Source organism: Lycium barbarum, chromosome 12 (genome assembly GCF_019175385.1).
Source record: "Lycium barbarum isolate Lr01 chromosome 12, ASM1917538v2, whole genome shotgun sequence".
Classification (NCBI taxonomy): Eukaryota; Viridiplantae; Streptophyta; class Magnoliopsida; order Solanales; family Solanaceae; genus Lycium; species Lycium barbarum.
In genome coordinates, this window is record NC_083348.1 from 100,864,645 (window position 1) to 100,888,000 (window position 23,356).

Below are 23,356 nucleotides of genomic sequence, written 5' to 3' on the forward strand. Positions count from 1 at the left end.
GTGAAATCATGATAAAAGGAAATTACTTGTCAAAGGCGGTTTAAAGCCGGAAATCAAAAGATGAGTGATGACCGACTTTTTTGTACTACCTCTGTTTCAAAAAAAAAAATTTCTTTTTTTTAATCTATTTCAGAAAAATTATTATTTTTTATATTTAAAAATAATTTAACTTTATGAGATAATTTATAATCATATAACTATTTAAAACTTATTTTAGATCACGTATTTTAAAAATTCTTTTTATTTTTTAAATTTTATGTAAATTAAAGGATGATAATCTTTGTGGACGGAGGGAGTATTAGAAAAAACGGGACTCTAGAGTAGGCTCCAAGTCATTCCTTGGAACTTTTTTGTCACCTTATGGAAAGTGTATTGCCAAGGTGTGAACGTGCCATTTTTTGTCTAATAATTCAACAACTCTTTTTGTTTAAACCACTCGATAGAAGTTATCTCAAACTGAAAAAATAGAGAGGACGAACTTAATTTGTTTTTATTATTATATAAAAATTAAGACGGCTAAATTAAAATAAAGATATTTGATTTATGTGAATATTTAAATATTAGATGTGTATTAAAACTTGAGTACTAAATATTACGATTATTCAATTTTTCAACATTTGAATATATAAAATTATTTTTATTTAAAATTGATAAATATAAAACTCAAACAAAATACTAATTAATCTAGTTCGATATCAACATAATATTTTTTAAATAAATTTTATAGTCGATAGTGATAATGGCTGACAGTGATAGTCAAAGGCATATCTAGCACTCTAATTGAACCCTTAACTTTTGAAGCAGATTTATGTGAAAAAAATTGTTAAAATTGTGATAAATAGTAGATATGAACTTATAACTTTAAAAATATAATAAGTCCGGTGCTAAAAATCTTGAGATTGAACCCATAGAGTTTAAATCTCGAATTCGTCTCTGATGGTGATTAGTGTTAATGTTGGTTGATGGTGATGGTTGTGGGTAGTAGCTTGTAATGATAGTGACTAGTAACATAAACGATTAACGTGGCGGCGGTAGTTGGTGATGTCAACTAAAAATTGTAGTGGACAAAAGTGGTAGCTAATCATTCTGGTAACTGATAACGATGATTGTCGATATATAATGGTGACCGATGGTGGTGATCTTCGGTAGTGATTAATGAATGTGTGGTAATGATGGTCGGTGTTGATGTTTGTAAATGGTGGCTAGTGATGGTGTTTGATGATAGTGATAGTTGTGGGTAATGGTAATTGATAATCATAGTTGATGTCATTGGAGGTGGTTAGCGGTGGATATTAAGATTTTGTTATAAATCTTAATAATTTAGATCTAGTTAGACCATCACCCTTAAGTTGTTTTAAAATAGGAAATTCAAGCACACTTAAAGATGAATTATTCAGTTTTTTCTGGATTAATTTTCACTTTATTTTTAAATCAGTGTTTGGTTATAAAATTTTCAAATTCAATTTGAAGTTGAACATCAAATTTGAAAAAGTATTCAAACCTATTTTCCAATTCCATCTTCCCAAATTCCAATCAAAATAATTTATTCTCTCCTTCTCAAAAATACAGTCAAATACTAATTCATATCCAAACTTCATTAATCTCTCTCTCTCTCTCTCTATATATATATATATATATAGACGAGGTAACGTGGCGCTTCTCTGTGACCACCATTGCTATTTATCTTTTATCTCATTTTTTTGACTTTTCTTCTAATTTTTCATGTTAAAAAAACATTAATCGAGTCTCCTTTCTACAAGTAATAATCCATGTGACTGCAATACTGATTATAATGGAGTAATTAACATTTAAATAGAGCTTCAGTTATAACACTGATTATTCTTTCGGGTACCGACTTATTGTTTATGACAGTATGTTGCTCCAAATTCTTTCAGTTATAGATTTATATAGATATAAAGAAAAATGAGAAGAGATCCAAGACCTCGGAGAACATATGCATTAAAGGGTGATTGCAATGCAAAATTTCGAAATTACATCAGCCGTTTCCACAACATCGCAGTATTGACATAAAACCAAAGATGCCAGTCATGTTTGTTAGCATTGAGTCACGAAGCCATAAATAGATTCTAAGCTTTAGAGCATGCTGCAGAAGGACTGATCGATCAGTTCAACTTATATCTTATCCATTAAAGTATTACTTATTATAGAAATACTTTATTTGGGTTTCAATGACTTTTGCAATATGGATGATGATATCAGATTTTATGTTGCTGAGACTCTGTTAAAACAAAAACAAAAAAACAATCGGATATGGGTTGAATCCTCCAATATGGATGATGATATCAAATCTTATGTTGCTCGGACTCTTAAAAAAGACGTCAAATACGGATTGAATCCTGCAATATAAATCAGATTCTGGTACTGTGGCTTTTCATTGAATTAGTCAACAATGTATTTTGTAATGTGATAGACGTATATAATAATAATCGTTTGATATATATCATAAGAGAAAAGTATTCATTGTAATGAAGTTGGATACCTGCGTTTTCCTTTTACGCCGTATCCTTACAACTATATTAAGGTTTCAAAATTTTTGTTAAAAACGTTTGAATATGTCGATAGTATACAGAAGAGAATGTGAGGGGCAAAATTTAGGTTTGTTTATTTTATGGTTTTTTTCCCTGCTTAGATGTTAAAAAATGATGGTCATTTCATGTGTTGCCAAGGTTTTATTCTGGAAGTGTTCAGTGCAATATCCTATTCTTACATGCACGAAAATATATGAGAAACTTCTAATCCTTTCCCGATCCGTACTCTCGAGTTATAAGCTTGGTTTAAATGTGTTGGGACATTTATATGTTCTACCAAATAGAGGTTTCAAGTCGATCAAGCTCGACGATCGGAGTAAGCAAAACAAAATTAGTATTTATTCGGGAAAAAAAAAAAAAAAACCAAGGCTATGGATACCATGGCCAATAATCAATGATAAAGAGGAACTTTAGCAGGGCCTTCAAGCATCCAAAATACAACGGATTGAAAATGACATATCAATATAAAACGGTAACACTTTCGGGAAAAACAAACTTCTAAAGTTTTTTCCAAAGACCGTCCGCCGAGTCATGTATTTAGCTTTGTACCTGAAAGAACTTTATAATTTGAAGTTTTATTTGGAATTTGAAAAATACCTAAACTCTACTTTCATTTTTTCTTTCACATTTTTATTTTCAATACATTCAAACAATCAAATATTTTCTGTAAAAACTATAATCAAACACAATTCTGAATTTAAAAATTTCAAGCACCTACGAAGAAAGTTTTATACGTGGAAAATTACTGGTGAAGTCGTGAAAAAGGGAAATTACTTGTCAAAGGCGGTTTAAAGCAAGAAATCAAAAGATGAGTGACGACAACTTTTTTGTACATTAGAAAAAATGCGAGTCTAGAGTAGTCTCCAAGTCATTCTGTGGAACTTTTTTGTCACCTTTTGGAAAGTGTGCTGCCAAGGTGTGCAAGTGCTATTTGTTGTCTAATAATTCAATATTAGAATTGATTTTCCTTGGTTTAAATTGACTTCATTTGTTTTTATTACGATTAAAACGGAATTTAAATTAAGATATTTGATTTATGTGAAAATTGAATATTAAAATATGAGTAATAAAAAATTATGATTATTTATTTTTTCAACATTTTAATATATAAAATTTGTTTTTACTTAAAAATTAATAAATATAAAATTCAAATAAAATACTAATTAATATAATACGATATCAATATAATAGTTTTTAAAAATAACAATGTAATAGTTTTTAAAAATAATATGATAATCAATAGTGATAATGGCCAATAATGGTAGTCAGAGGCGTGCGTATCTGTCGAAAAATTAATACTAATATATCAAAAAGATATCATCTTTGATGTTAACCTTGAATAGCCTTGATGGCTAATTCTGAAATAATATTGATAAGTTTCAAGCCGTTAAACCTTTGGCGTTGAAACTGATTCTCTATTGTCATTACCATTATTATCCTATTTTATTAACCCATTAATTCCTTTAATTACCACAGCAACCAGACCACATTTAGCCTTGACATTTACTTCTTTGTATGGCCGTTAATTTGCTCTTCATTAGCCTCTTTAATATGATCATTGAGGTTCTATAAACGCGGGGTATCTTTATGCCATTTTATGAGATGGTTTTGTTACCTACATATATTCAAGTCCAGTTCTTTTGGAATAGCAGATCCAGAGAAATTCTTCCTCCTTTGTAATATATTTTACTGGGTTGCTTCTACTTTTATACTGAAAGAGTTTGTTGAATCCTGAGATACACCTACACTGGGTGAAATATCTTAAGGATAGTGTCTTAATTGATATGCTTCAAGCTTTGAAGAACTCTCTACAAATGTTTGTGCTGAAGTATTTTCTGTAGGATTCCATCAGTATCTAACACTCTAGGTACGGGTTTAAATAAATCCCTAACGTTTGACGCAAAACATAAACTTATGTGTAAAATATTAATTACAAAATTGTGATATAGTAGATATGAACTCATAACTTCAAAAATATAATAGGTTCAATGCTAAGAATTTAAGATTGAACCCATCGAATTTAAATCCTGAATCCACCTATGGTGATGGTCGGCGGTGGTGTTGGTTGTTGGTGGTGGTTGTGGATAGTATCTTGTAATGATAGTGACTGACAACATAAATGGTTAACCTGGTGGTTAATGGGTAGTTGGTGATGCCAACTAAAAATTATAGTGGACAAAAGTGGTAGCTAATCGTTGCAGTAACTGATAAAGGTGATTGGCGATGTATAATGGTGGTGATCGGTGTGGTGACCTTCGGTTGTGATTGGTGGATGTGTTGGTAATGACAGTCGATGATGATGATTGTAAATGGTGGCTGGTGATGGTGATTGGTGATCATAGTGTTTGGTGGTAGTGATGGTTGTGAGATCGTAATTGATAATGTCAAGCAATGTCATTAGGAGCCCGTTTGGATTGGCTTACAGCTTAAAGCTGTTTGCAGCTTATAAGCTGAAAAAAATAAGTTGGGTAGTCCAACTTATTTTTTTTGGCTTATAAGCTGTTTTCAGCTTATAAGCTGCTTTAGATAAACTAAGTCAAATGGGTCCAATTATTTTTTTGAGCTTATTTTAAGCATAAAATGACTTTAAGCTGGCCAGCCAAACACTCAAAAAAGCTGAAAACAGCTTATAAGTCAATTTATAAGCCAATCCAAACGGGCTCTAGAAGTGGTTAGCGGTCGGAGCCAGATGTAACATCTTAATGATATTAAAACTTTGTTATAGATCTTATTTCAGATCTATTCAATGCATCACCCATTAATTTGTTTTAAAAATAAGAAATTCAAGCACACTTAATTTTTTATTTTTATTTTTTGGATTAATTTTCACTTTATTTCACTATAAGTCTTTAGTTACAAATTTTTTCAAACAAATTTAAAGTTGGATTCCAAGTTTGAAGAAGTGGCCAAACCTATTTTTCTAATCCATCTCCATTCAAAGTACTTTATTCTCTCATCGCAAATGTATAACCAAACACAAATCCATCTCCAAACTTCATAAATTTCAAATAAAGTGAGAAATATTTAGAATCTATGGCCAGACGCCTATATAATAATTAAGATTTGAACAATTAAAGATGGATAAATGCACTTAATAACTGAATTTGAATAATTAAAAGTTTAAGACATTCGTTAAATATAATTAACTTGATTTTTTAATTAAAGTATTACCGGCAAATTAAGGTCAGAAATAAGTACTTTTTCATTGACAAGAAGTGGTATAAAATATAAATCAAAGCCAACTTTATTTATTTTATCTTCCCTCCAATTTGTTTTTATCTTTTCAAATTCTATCCTCTGCCCGCCATCTACACACCATTGTCAATTCTGGTATGAGGCTTTTAGGGTTCACATGAATCTGAAAGTACTTGAGGCCTTGGATAATGCGCTCAGCCTTTGGGTCAGCAATGGGGGTGTTTTTCTCTGTGTTTATACATGTGTGATTATCTGTCTTGTGGTTGCTCAATTACAGTTTGATGTTTCAAGTTTTTGCTCATGAATCATGACACTTATAATACTGCTTCTGAAAAGTGAACTAATTTTCTAATCCATTTCCTCTCTGTTATTCTTCCCTTTTTTTTTTTTCCTATACATCAAGACACGAGAACATATAAGGCATTTGTGTTTGGCTCAGAAGATTTTTTCTCAGGATGTTATATTTTCCAGTGAGATCCGCATAGCTTTCCTACTGGTTTGTATTATTTCTACTACAGAAATGTTTTTTGGCGCTATTGTTCCCTCTTCTCTGGATAAAAACAGCTCAGAAAATGAGAGAAGTTTGAATCTAACTGTGAGTTTGGTTTCTTATTGATATTGAGTTCGTAGTATCTCAAAGAATTGAATAGAGGTGTTAATTTTGATATGCACATGAAGTCTCTGTGAGGGGCAATTTGTCATAGCAAAGCTGGAGTTCTATTTCATGGTGGATATTTCTTTCTTTTGTTATTGCTACAAATAGAGAAATTGATGTTTTGATGGATAAAAAAGGTTTGTGGATGTTACATTTTTCTCAAATATCTGTGGCTTTTGAGAAGTCTAGTTGCTGAACTCTAGCTGCTGGTATATGATGACATTGCTTCTAAACCATAAGTCAAAGAAAATGTATTAATATTGTTGTCCTAAAGGAATAATTCGTCACTTAATTATTTTTTGGGAAGGGAAGAAGAATGAGGCTAGTGAAAGAAGTTGATGATGGTTATTGTAAGTTTTGATCAAGTGATTCATTTTTTCCAGGCTTACATAATGCTGTTACATTAACATAATTTGTTCTGAACAGAATACACATGCTTACTTCACAGCAATACATCTTACTGCTTTATTATTTGTTGTATATACTTGTGACTGAGTCTAGGACACAGCTATTTAATTCCTCGTTCTTCGCATTATTTTATTCATCAGATCACACATGCAGTTATTAAGGTATGCAGGATCGAGAAACATGTCAGTTCATGTCCATGTTTTGGTAGAGTTAAGGAAATCAACAGGAAATGGGATTATGGGAAACGAGATAGTTTATCCTTCTCAACACACAGTTCCATTACATTAAGTTGACCCTGAAGTGAAATTATTTTCAAATGCTACAATGAATTCAAATTGTGAAATAAAATCAGTTATTTCCATAATTTTAAGAATGTTTGATAAACAGGCATAGTTTTCCATAAAGTCTATGAACTTCATGGTTTCGGTTTATTAATATTCCTGAAACAGGCATAGTTTTCCATAAAGTCATATGAGTTTCATGGTTTGGGTTTATTAATATTGCTTCATCCGTACAGATGAATAAACGTGACAATTTCGGGTTTTGCACTACTCTTCACTCTAAATGTTTGTACTTTTTCCTGTCTAGATGGTTTTTTTTCATAGCTGATAATCTTTTCCGAATTAAGGGAGCCAGGGCATTATACAAATTAGTCATCACCTTGTCAAATATTCCCTTATAACATACTGTTACTTCACTTTTTGCTTTAATGGAAAGCCAGTAAGGAATTCATTAGTTTTTCAAATTTTAAACCTCCAATAACTATGGAAATAATGAAGGTGATTTGATAGTTGCCAGGGTAAAAAAAGAAGTTGATCAATATTGTTGTTATTGCTGATAACTGAAAAATTATTGGTATAGTTCTTTTAGTAATCAGAACTCTACGTAGTGAGGAGAACCGTATACCTGCTTAGGTGCTGCTATTCCTTTTAGGCAATTACCATTAAAAGAATTGCAAGATTCTTTCTGCACAATTGCTTTGTATACGGGACAGGATTTAACATTACAACAACAACATACCCAGTGAAATCCTACAAAAGTGAAAAGTGGGGTCTGGAAAGGGTAGAGTGTATGTAGACCTTACCCCTACCTTGGGAGGTAGAGAGGCTGTTTCTGGTTGACCCTCGGATAGGGTTTAACATTCATAAAATAAAAGAAGTTTCAGTAATATTAGTATTAGCATCTAAGTAACAAATCTAGTTGTAAGTGTTAAGTTTCCAGTACTTCTAAAGCTAAGAATTAGTTTAATTCAGCTTTTCTTTTGATCAGGAGTTCAGAAACTAGATTCAGGCTTTTGGTTCCTGAAGTATGTAACAAGCAGGTTGACCAATTTTTCTTGATAATAAAGGTTAATTATGTACTAGCAATAGCCATGATTTGATATATATACTCAGTTACAGATAAGTTTAGCTTTTATTGAAGTAGCATTACATATCATACAATCACCTTGATGTCTAACAAAAACAAGATGGAACTGAGCATTAGAAAATTACAAAGGTAAACAGAAAGGTAGTAAAACAAAATGGAGTAGGTTTATGGAGAATTACACACAGTGCATAATAAAAAAGTAATAGCTAGCTATATTGCAGGGGTTTGTGTAACTGTATTGTGGACTAAGGAGAATGGTTCTTCTTTTGCAGAGATGAAGAAGTAGCAGCTGGAGGAATACCAGGTATGAGTGGAGGGAGAGGTGGGAAGAGAGAAGGGGGTGGGGGTGGGGGAGATGGAGTTATACCAGGTATGAGTGGTGGGATAAATGGAGGAAACAATGAAGGTGGAGGGCGTGGAGGTGAAGGGATTATCGGAGGAATTATTGAAGGTGGAGGAGAAGGGAATAAGGGAGGAAATATGGAAGGAGGAGGAGAGGGGATGACTGGAGGAATTATGGAAGGTGGAGGTACTAATGGGTTTGGAGGAAGGATTGAAGGTGGTGGAAGAAGTGGATTTGGAGGCAAGGGAAGTCCTCCTATTGGATTGAAAAATCTTGGCTTAGCTGCCGCTTCTGATTGTGAGTACTGTTTGCTAGATTCTTTAGATACTGGAGGTCCTGGAAGATCTGGCAAAGGAGGAAGCAATGGCAAAGGAGGTAGCCTAGGAAGAGGTGGAAGTAAAGTACCTGGTGCTGGTGGATCTTGAATTGGTGGGTAAAATGTGGGATCATTAGGATTTGAAATAGCAGACTTTTGAGGATCTATTAATTTCTTTTTTGAATTTTGGATGCTTGGCTTTTGGCTACATAGATCTGGCTGGTTAAGAGGTTTGAATGTGAAGAAACCAGCAGAAAATATGTGAGTCCCTTGTTTTCTCGACTTGAGATGAAGAGAAGATGAAGTTGCTGTCGATGCCACAGCACAATATGGCTCACTGCTCTTAATCAGCTTCACAGAACATCCCTTGATTTTCTTGACATGTTTGCTTAAAGAGATAGGAAGGTCTACACTGAATTTTCCATGCTCATTGGTTTTCACCTCCTTGTAAAAACTTGATTCAGTGGTTGAGACTGCACATTCTACAGCAACAGTAGCACCTAAAAGCAGAGATTTAAATGCTCATTAATGAACTGAAAGCGCTCAATAGAAACACAAGAAAGATGATATAGTTAAATATTTTGACAAGAAATATGAACCTGAAATGAAGTGACTAGCCCCTGAGAATTGCTGCTGGAAGCAAGTATCACAGAAAACAGTTCCCACAACGACGGCAGTTGGGTGATGCGTATGGCTAGTGCTCCTTGCCTGTGAAGTCGAAAGGTTATGGAATGTGAAACCAAGAAAGAGGACTACAATCCAAACCCAAGATATTCTGATATTCATCATGTTTTGGTCTCCTGTAAAGTTCTGTTTTCAAGATCAGAAACAACCATAAGAATTCTCAGTTTCTAAACAGAGAATTTGGGTCATTTGCTTGGCTTTCTATAGTTAGAAAGGCTAAAGTATCTTATGTGGTTCTTCTAGTTTTGTGGGATACTGAGACATGAAGTTCAGAACTCTTTGACATTAATTTATAAGGGAAGTGGCTAAGCCCTCTTTATGTCATTCATGCAGAGACCAGTGAACTGCAAGCTAGCAACAGTAATTACACTCATCTCCTTACTACCACCAGACAGAGACAAGAAAACGAGAAAGTTTTTTGGGACAGATAAGCAGAAACAGTATTAATTAAAAAGGTATAATAGTAACTTTGTTTGTCTGTATCTCTCTCTTTTCAACATAGGTGGTTTGTCTTTTAGTTGGTAAGGAATGAAAAATACGATGGAGAGACAGTTGAGGTCCCAGTAGGTTCACGAGCCTCTATACCAGCCACAAAAATCTTTGACCCCTCGTGAACTTGTGAAAAAAAGAATTGTCCATTCTCTCACAATAACTAACAATTATAGAATTGGAACAAGAGTAGGGACATGCATATGTATCATAATGTATTACTAAGTTTTTGCTTATCCACACTTTTATTTAGGTCGGCCATGACCACGAGATTGATGCCCATTATAATATTTACAGTTAGGAAATTAACTTTGCCTTTTAACTGACAATGGAATTTTGAGGAAATCTCATTCTTCAGTCATATGAAACTTTTAATACCCTTCATCTCATAGGATCAACAATTGTTCCTAACTTTATATTACATGCCGACTTGACTATAAAAAGTGCTTTACGGCTGAGCGATTCCCACGTGTTTGTTAAACCTGTTTAATCCTTCTTAAAATCCACAAAACAACTTGCAGAATCTCGTTAGATCAGATAAATAAGATTAATACCCTAATACATAGCATAGTTGGCAAAAGAGGTTTCCCTAATAACCTGCCCAAGCAGTTTCGCAAATACTGACTTTGTAATTTGGGGGTGCAATAATTTCGATGATAGTGACATAAATATTCTCTTCATCATATACTTGGAGCTGAAAATGATACTTTTGTCACACGTGATCTTTCTCTCTCTCTTCACGGGTTATTAGAAGAAAATTAGGGACGTCAATCTTTTTGTCAGAATTAGAATAGAGGTATATTATTTCTTCCAACTTGGCTTCAGGCCAGAAGCCGTATTTAGGAAGGAAAAATAATGGACGACTCTGATCCTATCAAATCAATTCGAGTTTGGAATTTGCACCAGGTAATGCGAATCATCACTCATTTTCTTAAAGCTTAATCTTCTGAATTAAAGTCAACATCTTTGCGGATTAAATTACTTAATAAGTTATATATGAGTCCTAGTTTAACTATTATTTTCATCTTTTTTCTGATTCTGTATGAGCTAGTTTTCCCACATTTCACTTCATGGATATTCTAATTTCTAAGCTCAATTAGCGTACATGTAGTTAGCAGAAAATAACCAAACATTAACGTGCATGGTCCAATTGGAACGACTCAAAAGTATATATGTTAGTAGGGGTGTCCGTGGGTGTTATATTATTTTGTTGGCATTCAATGTTTATACCAAATCAATGAAGAATATATATATTTTTCATAGATATATCATATATTTGTATTTATCATTTAACCATGATTAAGTGCTACTCCATCTGTTTAAAAAAGACCGTCTTGATTTGAATTACAAGGGTCAAACTAACTAATGAGGTGTGAATTCGGACATATAATCTTTAAGTTTTTTGAATAGAACTTACATATTTAGAAGCTATATAAAAAATACTACAAGTCACAAATTCACAATAGTTAACAATTTAAAATATTTAGAAAGTATTTAAAAAAATTATGGTAAAAGAAAATATCTTTTGACTGTCTAGATAACCAAGCCAATCTTTTTGGGACGGAGTATATATTTTCACTTTAATTTATAACTATTATGATTAAATTTCTTTGTTCATGTAAATATGCGGGTGTGAGCAAGTATTTATTGTTTGCAGTTTGTTTGATTCGGTGTTTGCTTATGAACATTAAACTTACTAATTAAGCAGACTTAAAATTATGAAACTAAAACTGAAAGACCACATATGCATTACGTAGTAATCATGCTGAGAGAGTTTAACTTGACCTTCTATTAAAATAAATAATAGCAAATTCCCTTGCTTCTCATTTCTCCATATTCTTTCACTGTGCAAATTTGAAGAGGTTGCGGATTTGAAACTCACCTATAGGGCTAAGCTAATCTGGTCCACTATTGAAGCGTGATAGTAATGGGCAATTTGCAGGATTGTCCTTCCCCAGGGATGGTCTTTAATTTTTGTCTCTCAAATTGGTAGTTTTTAATTTTTGTCCTTCGCTAATTTTTTTTATTTCGGATTCGAACTTCCGCTCAGTTAAAAATTTAAAAAAAATTCTCAAGATAGAGTTTGGATTTGCAAGGCAGAGTTTTGCCTTCAAAATTCTGCCTTGCCTTGCGAATCCAAACATATGCCTTGCGAAAATTTCTTCTTCTTCTTCTTCTTTTTTTTTTTTTTTTTTTTTTTTTTTTTTTAAATTGAGCTGAGTTTAAACCCAAAACCTCGGGGTATTAGGCGAAGGCCAAGAATTAAAGACCACCAATTTGAAGGGAAAAAATTAAAGACCGCCCCAAATGTTTGAAGGGAAAAAATTAAAGACCGCCCCAAATGAAGGGCAATCCGCGCATAAAAAAGGGATAGTAATATGTATGCTGGTTAGAAAGGACAATTAGCAGTAATGCCCTTATTTTGGGGTGGTCTTTAATTTTTGTCCATCAAAATGAAAGTATTTAATTTTTGCCCTTCGCCGAAAACCTCAGGGTTCTAGGTTCGATCCCCTGCTCAGGCGAAAATTAAAAAAAAAAAATCGCTAGGCAGAGGTTGCCTACAAACTCTGCCCCATCAGGCATAATTTGCCTGCAAACTCTGCAGGCAAATTATGCCTTATGGGGCAGAGTTTGCAGGAAAATTATGCCTAACAGGCCAGAGTTTGCCTGCAAACTATGCCTTAAGGTAGAGTTTTGCAGGCAAACTATGCCTTAGCAAACTCTATCTTAAGGTAGAGTTTTGGGCAAAACACTGCTTTAAGGCAAAATTTTACCTTCAGGCAGAGTTTCACAGGCAATTGAAACTCTGCCTTGCGAATCCAAGTTCTACGTAACAATTTTTTTTTTTTAAATTTTTGACTGAGCGGGAGTTTGAACCTAGAACCTAGAAGTTTTAGGCGAAGGACAAAAATTAAAGACCAGTGCATTTGAAGGGCACTCCGCACAACAAAATGTTACGAATGTTCTCTTGGGCTTCTTATAACCAAACTTGCAATATTCATAGCTAAAATGAGTGGATAAGCGCACAAATAACAGTATCTAGGGCACTATTATTAAAAAATATAGTTGTCAGAGTTTATAAATTTTTTAAAGTTTAATTGCCCCATAATCAAATTTTAGACTTGTGAATATGAAGTTGAAAATTGCGGATATGAAGTTTCTGAATAGGGAACATCATAACAACGAATTGGAATGGCACATACGAGTCTAAAGTTGGGATTGTCAAGACTAACTTCAGACCCCAATCTCTAAAATTGGCATATAGCATGTGCAATTTGAACTTCAGATAATTGGGTCTAAAGTGAGGCTTGACAATCCCAAGTTTAGATGGCCAAAGTGACACATATAGCCAATTTGAGGACTGTTATTTATCTCATAACTGAAGCTCATAATTTTTTGTAAGTTTAGCCACTTCAAAATAATCTTCACTCACAGGGTTGGAGTTCAAAAAATTCAAGTTTGGAGCTTGACTTGACAATGTCAAACTTCAGACAGTAGATCTAAGGGCAAACATGTCAAGTGAGCTGTGTCGTGCCGGGCCGGGCCGAGCCGTTTAAACGTGGGCCACATAAGGGCTGGGGCAGGGCTGGGTCGAGTTGTAGTTGAGGGGCCCGGCTAGGGCCGGGCTTGGGGAGGGAAAGGGGTGTCTGGCCCAGCCCCTACCTAGATAGGGTGTACCCCCGAGCTAGCTGAGCCGGGTTTTAGTTAGTGGGCAGGGCCGAGGTTTCTTTTTTTATTTTATAACTTTTTTTTAAAGCAAAATTCTAATACTAAAATTGACATTTACATTTACTACTACTAATAATAATAAAATTAACACTTACATCTAATGATAAATTTGCTAAACTAAAAAAAAGAAAAGATTTAGTCGTTGTTTAATTAAAGAAGCTAGCTGTTGCAACTGCAATCCAACTTCCAACCAGGATGGAGTACGACTCTTTAGGGAACAAGCGCTATAACTAAATCTCCAGGAATAAGATCAAAGGAATTTGAAGGAGGACAACGTTGAAATGACTACACTTGGATCAACCGTAATAGAATCATTTAAATGATTAAGAGATGCAGTTGGAAGTGGCATGCCTCTAATTAATTTTATGGAAGATATCTTGTAATGGAAATCATAGGCCTCAATTCGACCACCAAATGATATATCTTTCATCTGATAGGTGCACCATAACCTAAGAAATTGTTATAACTATCAATTAATCTAGCAAGAATTTGGTTAAAAGTAATATACATATAATTATTAATAATCAGGAGATCAACAAAAATGAATTTGGGAAAGAAGTAATTAGACAAGTCTGAAAACATCATAAAAATAAATCAACGTTAATATCATCCGCTTCAAAGTTTCCACTTATAGAACAAGTGAGGTATTAAAACATCTCAATACGACTAAAAGCTTTCGTCTTCTTCCCTCCCAATTTTGTCCGACTAAAATATCTAATTTTGTAACTTTGTCCACCATTTTCAAAGCAGAGGAGCTCCCCGAATAAGGTATATTTCGCACATTTCACGTCCCCAAACGAGGTATAATTGCAAATTTCGCGTATTTGTGTGTATATTGAAATCAACAAAAATGAATTTGGTGAAGTAGTGATTAGACAAGTCTGAAAACATGATAAAAATAAACCAACTTTAATATCATCCGCGTCAAAGTTTCCACTTGTAGAACAAGTGAGGCATTAAAACCTCTCAGTACGACTAAGACCTTCCGTCTTCTTCCCTCCCAATTTTTTCTGACTAAAACCTCCAATTTTGTAACTTTTTCCACCATTTTCAAAGGAGGGGAGCTCCCCAAATAAGGTATACTTCGCACATTTCACGTCCCCAAACAAGATATACTTTGCACATTTCTCGTATTTGTGTTTGTGTGTATGTTGTTAGTTTCATATTTGAAGTTCAAAACAAGTACCACGACAGTCAATATTATACTATAGTTACAAACATTTTATATAATAAATTCAGAACATTGAAACATTGCCTAGATACAATTATTACACAAGAAGTTAGAACTGAAAAAAGTAAAAGAACTAAGCCTCCAAGTAGCAAACATCAACAATAAATATGATAATATAAACTATAATGAACGAGTATCAGTGTAACATTCAAGACTGATGACAACTGCGGAAGCTATTAAAATAGCTCTTTTGGTATAAATTTCTAAGTTCTGATTTTGAGGAGATTAGCAAAAATGAATTTCGTCAAGAATTGATTAGACAAGTCTAAAAACATGATAAAAATAAACCAACCTTAATATCATCGGCTTCAAAAATTCCACTTGTAGAACAAGTAAGGAGAACAGAGGCAATTAATATTATACTATAGTTACCACCACTTTCTATAATAAATCTAAAACATTGAAACATTCCCCAGGTACAATTATTATACAAGAAGCTAGAACTAAAAAAGAACTAAGCCTCCATGTAGTATAAGAAGCAAATATCAAAGTTAACAACACATATGATAATAAATAAACTATATTGAACGAGTACAATTGTGACATTCAAGACTGATGACAGATGCATAAGTTTTTAAAGTAGCTCTATTCGTTTAAATTTATAAGTTCTGATTTTGAGGATATTTATGAATTTCATAGATGCAGATCACATTTCTTCTCCTTTATTAAGAAGGATGTGATCATGACTTGCATAATTTTTCAATGAAACAACATAAACACATGAATTTTGAAATTACAAAACTTAGAGTAGAAATTTTATTAAACTCACCGACTCTAGACCTCTCATTTCCTTCTCCAAATTGGGTTAAAAGGCCCCACACACTTCTTTTTTTTAAGCATCAAAAGACATAATTTACCTATAAAATAAGTAACCAATACAAACTCCAATTCAAAGTAATCGGGGAATAAATATGTGAACATTTGGTTAAAGCATGAAGCAAAAGAGAGGAGAGGGGAGACTTGAAGCTTTGGTTCATTATAGCTAAATGAAGCAAAGAAGGGATGATCTGAAGCTTGTCAATCGTCGATCGCAGCCACTGAAGTAAAGACAAAGACCGCATAACCTATACACTTGGGCAAAAAGCATGCAACTCTCCAATTAAAAAGAGTGCAAATTGATTGTGTCGTTAATAAATTAGGACAAATACACCCTTATCATCCAATACTTGATCTAAATTTGTCCGTGCTACAAGAAAAATGGTCTTTAGCGAGGGGAAATCCAATCGTTAAAAGTCCAATTCCGGTCGCTATAAGTCAATAACGACAGGAATTAATTTGGTCGTCACCGGTCACTAAAAGCCTTGTCGTTAAAAGTTAACGACCGGACTGCAAATCCGGTCATTATTGACTCTTTAGCGACAACAAAAATTCCGGTCGTTATTGCCTTTTAGCGACCTACATTCCCTTCGCTAATTGTCAAATTTCCCTACGTTAATGCTCATTTAACAATCTGACAACCCCATCGTTAAAGACTTGTAACGTCTACATTTCCCTTCGCGAACATGAAGGTTTAATAAATACAATTGGATAAATTTATATTTTTACTAGGTTATCGAATAGTAATCATCATTTCATATTCTTTCATACACACATATATATAAACACATCTGCATCATAAAATATACCAAATAATCAATATTAATATAAAATCTCATTGTCAAATTACAAAAAAAAAAAAAAAAAAAAAAAAAAAACTAAAAGATTACAACTGCGGAAAATGTATACATCCAAATTGTATGACATAATTCTTTTAAACTCCTATAGCAAATCACCCTAACAAAACAAAAAAAAAAGTATTGTGCTTCAACTTGGTATACACATTCTTCAAGGACAAGTTGTCTGACTCCAAATTGTTCATCTGTAAAAGAACAAATTCATGTCAGTTTTAATGAAGAAACTATTACTAGCTACTTTATCTAGAAAACAAATGAATAACTTATACTCACCATATTAACTTAAGAGTTGGAGCAGATATCGCTTGATTGAACTGATGATGACAATCAATAGTATTAAAAAGTTTATCTTTTTTGTTTCAGCAGGATAAATTTAGACTTCAAGGAAATGTCAAAACTTATAGTCCTAAATTAATTCAAGAACTAAAGCATGCTTACTAATGAATGAAGGTGGATCGATTCAATTGCTTTTAACTTACAAAAACATGAACTAAACCCCAGCTAATGAGAAAAGCATCAGGATTTAATCAAAATGACTTTAAAGGCTACGCTCACAGAATACATGCTAAATTAAATGATTATATATACCAAATTAATCCCTCAAATATAAACTTCAATGGTAGAATAAATTGTGAGTTGAATATGAAGCTTACTCCAACTACGGCCTTAAAAAAATGTCAAATGTCAAACCAGACAATCTTTATGCTCCCAAAAGTTTGAATTGTACTCTAAAGAAAACTCCATCAGTCCCATATTAATTGTCACATTTCACTTGTGCACGCCCCTTCAGAAATCATAAATAGGTGTACTTTTACTCCCTTACCCTTATCTCTCTCCAATAAATTGCACTCTAATCAATATTGATTATTTTCAAAGAACACTTAATATTAAGTGTAAAATGGGATAAAAGTGATTAATTTCATCTTGATTTTGTAAAATGACAAGTATTTTGGGACAAGTATATTTAGTAACCTTAACGACTAATATAGGACGGATGGAGTATCTCTTAGCTGTGAGTTTACCAAGAAAATCATGCAGATAAATGATGGGACTGAGTGAGACCAAAACAGTTCCTATCTTTGTTATCTTCCCAGTTATAAAAAAAAAAAAAAAAAGAGAGAGAGAAAAATCTACTTAACAACCTGGAGCTAAAGTTTAACTAAGATGCTACTTAAACAAATTTGGACTATCTAAAAATTATCCCAGACAGGTAACACTGATTAAATACTTTGGTTAACTTAACCATCCTAAAGTTATCATATAGTGACTAGGATTAGATAAATCTAAGAGCAATAACTAAATATTTCCTAACAATATCTGATATGAGAAGGCTTGAAATCAGCAATTCTAGTTCAATTCAAAGAACACGAAGTTTTCTATACATGGATTCAACAGAATGTTGTAACATGTAAATAGACTGAAGCTAAAGCGAAAAGACATCACTACTAAATGGAAGAAAGGAGAAACGTGACCTGGTAAAGACAGAAGACTTCAACAGCGAGGAATCAACATTGACGACAAAGCTTCGATTCAAAAGACGACTAAGGGAGCAGCCGGAGTATTGGGATTCACTTTTGGTTCCATTTATACATGCAAAACAAGGAAATAAAGAAGAGAGGGAGATGCAGACGCAACAAAATAATACGCATACTAACAATATGTGATTTAGTTTTAACAATTGTTTCATGAACTACTAAATCTCTGATTCATTAATAAACTTGAACATACTTAAAGATTTTTCACAATAAGTCCTAAAGGTCTATCCTAACCTAGAACAAATTTTCAATTTCAACAAAAAAAAAACATTAGATAGAACAACGTGCTACCAATGGAAAGAAAATTTCAGCACGTGATGCTAAACTCTAAAATATGAGAAATGTACAGAGCAATTAAAACATCATAGTCGACAGAGAAAGCTCTTAAAGTGACTTCATGAGCACTTGCCTTACTTCAACTAAGATTTGAAATAATTAAAGAAAGGTAGATAAGAAATCTATAATATAGGTTTCTTGGCATCCAAATAAGGATCTGCAGACAGCTCAACATATGTGAAATCTAACAGTGATTCCACCGTATAACTATAGGACAAAGAAATAGTACCAAACTGAAGGTGGTTCCTTCTCTGTCAGTGGTTTTCTTTGTCTCTGGTAGGAGGTAGTTTATAAAAAAAATGGTAGATTCTTAGTTCCAAATGGCTATAATGCCATTCTGTAAAGCCACAGTGCCATAAAGAACACGTGAGAAAGTAATTTTAATAACAAACCATTCGTCTACCAGATGGCATTCGTAGAAAATCATGTATTAGTGTAAGGTTTTCTACTTTATACTTCTATATAGGCTAGCTAATGCCCTTTTGTTAGTAATATTCTTACTTCATCAAAAAAAAAAAAACACTATTTGTCTCCCAAAAATTGTTAAGCATGAAACAGCAAGAAATTTTAGTCTGGACATAACTGCAACAAGAAAGAAAGAGCCTGGACTTCTTAGTAAAGCGAGTTCTTGTCAGTAGGGTAGATCATATATGGTTTGACAAAAATATAACACATTAAGAGGTTCCTTTCACAAATTCTACAAAACTTATGCAGATAAAAGTACTCTATTTAGTTGGCATGCATCAAGCTTAAAAAATAAATCGAGAAAGTAATGTTTTATATCCTTACCGTAACAGCTTTTATGCTACGTACGATCATGAACTAATAAACATAAGTGTCTCGTAAATGAAGCGTGATACTTCCCGATGACTCTGATTGTGGTAAAAAGAGATTCAAGATGCTTCCCAACGACTCGATTGTGGTAGAAAGCAATTCAACCTTCCTCTAGTTTTCAGTTCTGCAGCATTTTTACACATGTTCTTTCCTCTCACTTTTTTTTTTCCATTTCAAATGCACATGAACCTAAAATGTTGATTTAAGTCAAACACAAAAGGTTCAAGTCACACTAATTTTGGGGGTGGGATTTACCATATCACATAATTTTGAAAAGAAAAAAGAGAATACAAGCTAAAATTTTCTCGGTAAGATAGGACAACTTGAATGTAATTCAAATTCAAATGTGTCTCTTATCTAGTCAATCAATAGTTATTAACCAAAGCAAACAGGCAAAAGCCCACAAGTGCAAACATGATATTGAATCAAAATCAAAGTCATTATAATAGAGAACAATCCCCTTTACTACAGAAAATAATATGAATTCAGAAATGTTGAAATTTCTATTGTCACGATGTGTCTCTAATAGAAATTCAAAACACAAAAAGCGGAAAGAAAGATCTTACCCTACCACCCATGAAACCCTAGTACCTCCTAGCATCTAATTTTGAATCTTTGATCTAAAAACAAAGTCTGTTAAGAGCCATAAACCCTAATATTAAAAACGGCAGTGCACATAGAAACAACTTAAAGGGTTTAAACATGTAGCCACAAAAAATTAAAAGAAAAGTACCATGGAAGAATAGCCTACTGACTCATCGCGAGAAAGATACTCAAAAGCAGATTACTACACCAGCAGTTTCTAAAAATGTTAATCAATACCATATATCAAACATAGATCAATACCCAATTCCACAAGCAATTACATGAGATGGGGAAGAAACGGTAAGATCGCAAGTTATTTTATCAGTAGCAGGTGAGAAGATATAGTTTTTAATTCCTCTTTGATTGACAGAGAGAGAAGGCTAAGGAGTTTTTTTTAGAGGGGGTGGGCGGTTGTCTGGTCTCAGGTTTGGGTAGGAAAAAAGAATAGAGAGGGAAAAAGTAGCGCCTGATTTTTTATTAATTAATTTAGTTTAGCGACCGGATATTATGCTTTTTAAAGACCAAATATTATTCCCTCAGTAATATTAAATTAATAGCTCGCTTTAACGACCGGAAAATAATTTGGTCACCAAAAGTCCACTTATAACGACCGAAAAATAATTTGGTCACCAAAAGTCCACTTATAACGACCGGATTGACATCCCTTCGTTAAGAAATGGTTGCTAAAGATCAAATTTCTTGTAGTGTTAACGAGACCCACCGATTAACCTAATTAGATGACGAATATGCGAAAAAAGACCAATTCCCCTTAATGTATGTCAAATGGAGCAGATATATTCTTCATATCAAAAGTAATAAACTTTCAATAATGTAGGAATTTCAATAATCTGCAGTATTTTTTTTTTAATCCCAAGATATGAAGTTAATTTAATGATTTTTTAACCTCAGTGTCGAGCTGCATCAGAGTAAGCTTATACAACTAAAATTGGAAAATTGTAGCTTTGCAAAGAAGACTTCTATTTTCAAAGAAAGGCCCGAGAGTAAGGGGTCGAGGCTCCTCTTTTGGGCCGGGGGTCGAGTTCCGAGCTCGCATTACTAGAAAATTATGAATTATATAGGAATTTTTTTGGGGATTATAAAGGAAACTCATATGTAATTTAATTGCATTCCGACTTCTCTTACCAAAAATAATTCTAAGAAAAACCATTCATAGGTAATTATTACCTGCAGGTTTCAAAATTCCCAAGTAACTTACTTGAATTTTTTTATTCCGCATGTAACTTACCTACGAATCTTTTTTGCAAAAAATACAAAAATTTCGCAAAAAATATTTTGTAAAAATACGTGAAGAAATGAATTTTCTTACATATTTTTCCGCAGGTAATTCTGCATGAAAAAATCTAGGTAACTCTTATAAGGAATTTTGGGCAAAAGTTTATGAGAAATGATTTATTGTTTTAATTGCTTTGTTTTTAATTTCTCCATATTTAATATTCTTGTTGACTACAATATTTTCTGGATAGACACATAGTTTAATTATTTTAATTGTTATGATTTTTTTTAGTTTTTTTTTCCATATTAATTTTTTTTGTTGACTACAAATATTTTCTACATAGACACATTGATTAATTATGTTTACTGTTATGTTTCTTAATTTGTTTAATTTTTTCATATTAATTTTTTTTGGTGACTACAAATATTTCCTGGATAGATCCACCAGTCATTACTTTTGGATCTCCCTCTACTTTCTCTCCCATTAAATCAAATATGTAAAAGTTTATTCCTCTCTATTTTGTTTTGTTCGAATAAAGATAGCCAATCCTGGGCTCAAGAGTGGGGCTCGATTCGTAGTGGCCATTGTCGAGTTACGAGCCCGGGGACGGGTCTCATTGTTCTAGTGCGGGTTCAGGGGCTTTCTGTCCTAGGCCGGTTGAATAAGTTATACGATAAATGCAAGCGACTTGTTTGGGTAACGACAATCTCATATAATCCGGAAATACACTCTGAGGCTATTGAACTATATGAAGTTTGTTTACCCCAAAATTGGATAATCAATTAAATTTATGAGTAGGTATAGGATATGTGGTTAAGTCTCAATCTACTTAGTGAAAAAAGATATATATGGATATGATACGAAGAAAGTAATAAAGATCAGAGATTCGCTATAGATTTATGTATCTAATAATATATGAATATGATTTGATTGAACAGATTTGAGAGATGAACACAATAATCCGGACCAAAATCAGACGTTGAGAGGAAGAGATTTTTCTATTATTGCTATTACAAATGTTCTTGATATGAGGAAGCCAACCCCTCAAAAGTAGGGCAATGTAGGCCTGTGCACGAATCGGTTCGGTTCGGTTTTGGCCATCATCGAGTTAAAATTTCGAATTTCGACTTTCTAAAATTCTGAACCAAACTCGATTCATTCTAGGTTCAATTTGATTCGTTTTTTATTATTTCGGTTCGGTTACACAAATCGATTTGTTCGGTTTATTCGAAATTTAAACAAGCAACTATTTCATTTCAGTTTTAGAGTAAACATAACAAAAAATAATGAGATCCTAAACTTGCAGCCTTATAACCAAGACATTAACCAAGAAAAAACCATAAACTTGCAAGCATAATAGCATATAAATATCAAAACAAGAGCTTGACAACTTGTGCAAGCATACAAATCTGCCAACACCACATTACATATACCAAATTAGTCATATTAGTCACTAGTGGCATATAAATTCGGTTTGTTCGGATCGGTTCGGTTGATAATTGAAGCAAACCGTATCTGAACCGTTAAACCATAATATTTTACAATTGCATTTGTAAATCGAAATCGAATTGTATTATCCAAATTAAATTATCCGAATTGTTTCGAATCGGTTCGGAAATTCGGATTGAACCGATTTGTGCACAGGCCTAGGGCAATGACCCCTATTTATAGTATTGCCCCATGGGCTTCATACAACATGAGACCCTAAAAATAAAGAAAAAACTCTAAAATGGATTAGGTTGGATTAGGTGGGTCGTACGGTCTGACACCCGTACGATTGACAGTTAAATATGGCAGGACGTTATCGACGCGTGACAATCGCGTAACGGATCTCCCGGACCAACGACAACGATCAAACGGACTAACGGCCACGATCAAACGGACCAACGGCCACGATCAACTCAGCTATGGAGAAACCGAACCAAATGATGATCTTCCCTCTCTTCCTTCGGTCTCTGGTCTTATCGGTTTTAACATATATCCGATTTTTACCGTATACAAAGTTGGTTTTGCTTTAGGTGTATTTGTCATCAATGCAATGCACACTTTACCAAGTAAACCCCTATACAATCAAAGCACGTCCACTGCATGAAGATAATTTCCGTTATGAAGTTGAGGTAGTACTTGAAAGGCCATTATGTGAGATATTGCATTGCTTAAGATTAAAGATGTAGATGGTTGCACATTTGGTA

General features: G+C 33.4%; 1 protein-coding gene across 1 annotated transcript; it reads right to left on the reverse strand.

Annotated features, from left to right (window-relative positions):
• Positions 1–8,201: 8,201 nt before the first annotated feature.
• LOC132621642 (vegetative cell wall protein gp1) lies at positions 8,202–9,897 on the reverse strand. Its single transcript, XM_060335979.1, has 2 exons — positions 9,434–9,897; positions 8,202–9,334 (listed from the first exon to the last, which is right to left on the reverse strand). Exons 1-2 carry the CDS (start codon positions 9,621–9,623, stop codon positions 8,421–8,423), a joined length of 1,104 nt encoding a protein of 367 aa, XP_060191962.1. The 5' UTR covers positions 9,624–9,897; the 3' UTR covers positions 8,202–8,420.
• Between the last annotated feature and the right edge of the window lie 13,459 nt (positions 9,898–23,356).

Coding starts and splice junctions, on each gene's coding strand:
- LOC132621642 (XM_060335979.1), bottom strand. CDS start 9,623: ATGATGAATATCAGAATATCTTGGGTTTGGATTGTAGTCCTCTTTCTT. Junction 9,335..9,433: donor GGCTAGTCACTTCATTTCAG/GTTCATATTTCT, acceptor CTCTGCTTTTAG/GTGCTACTGTTGCTGTAGAA.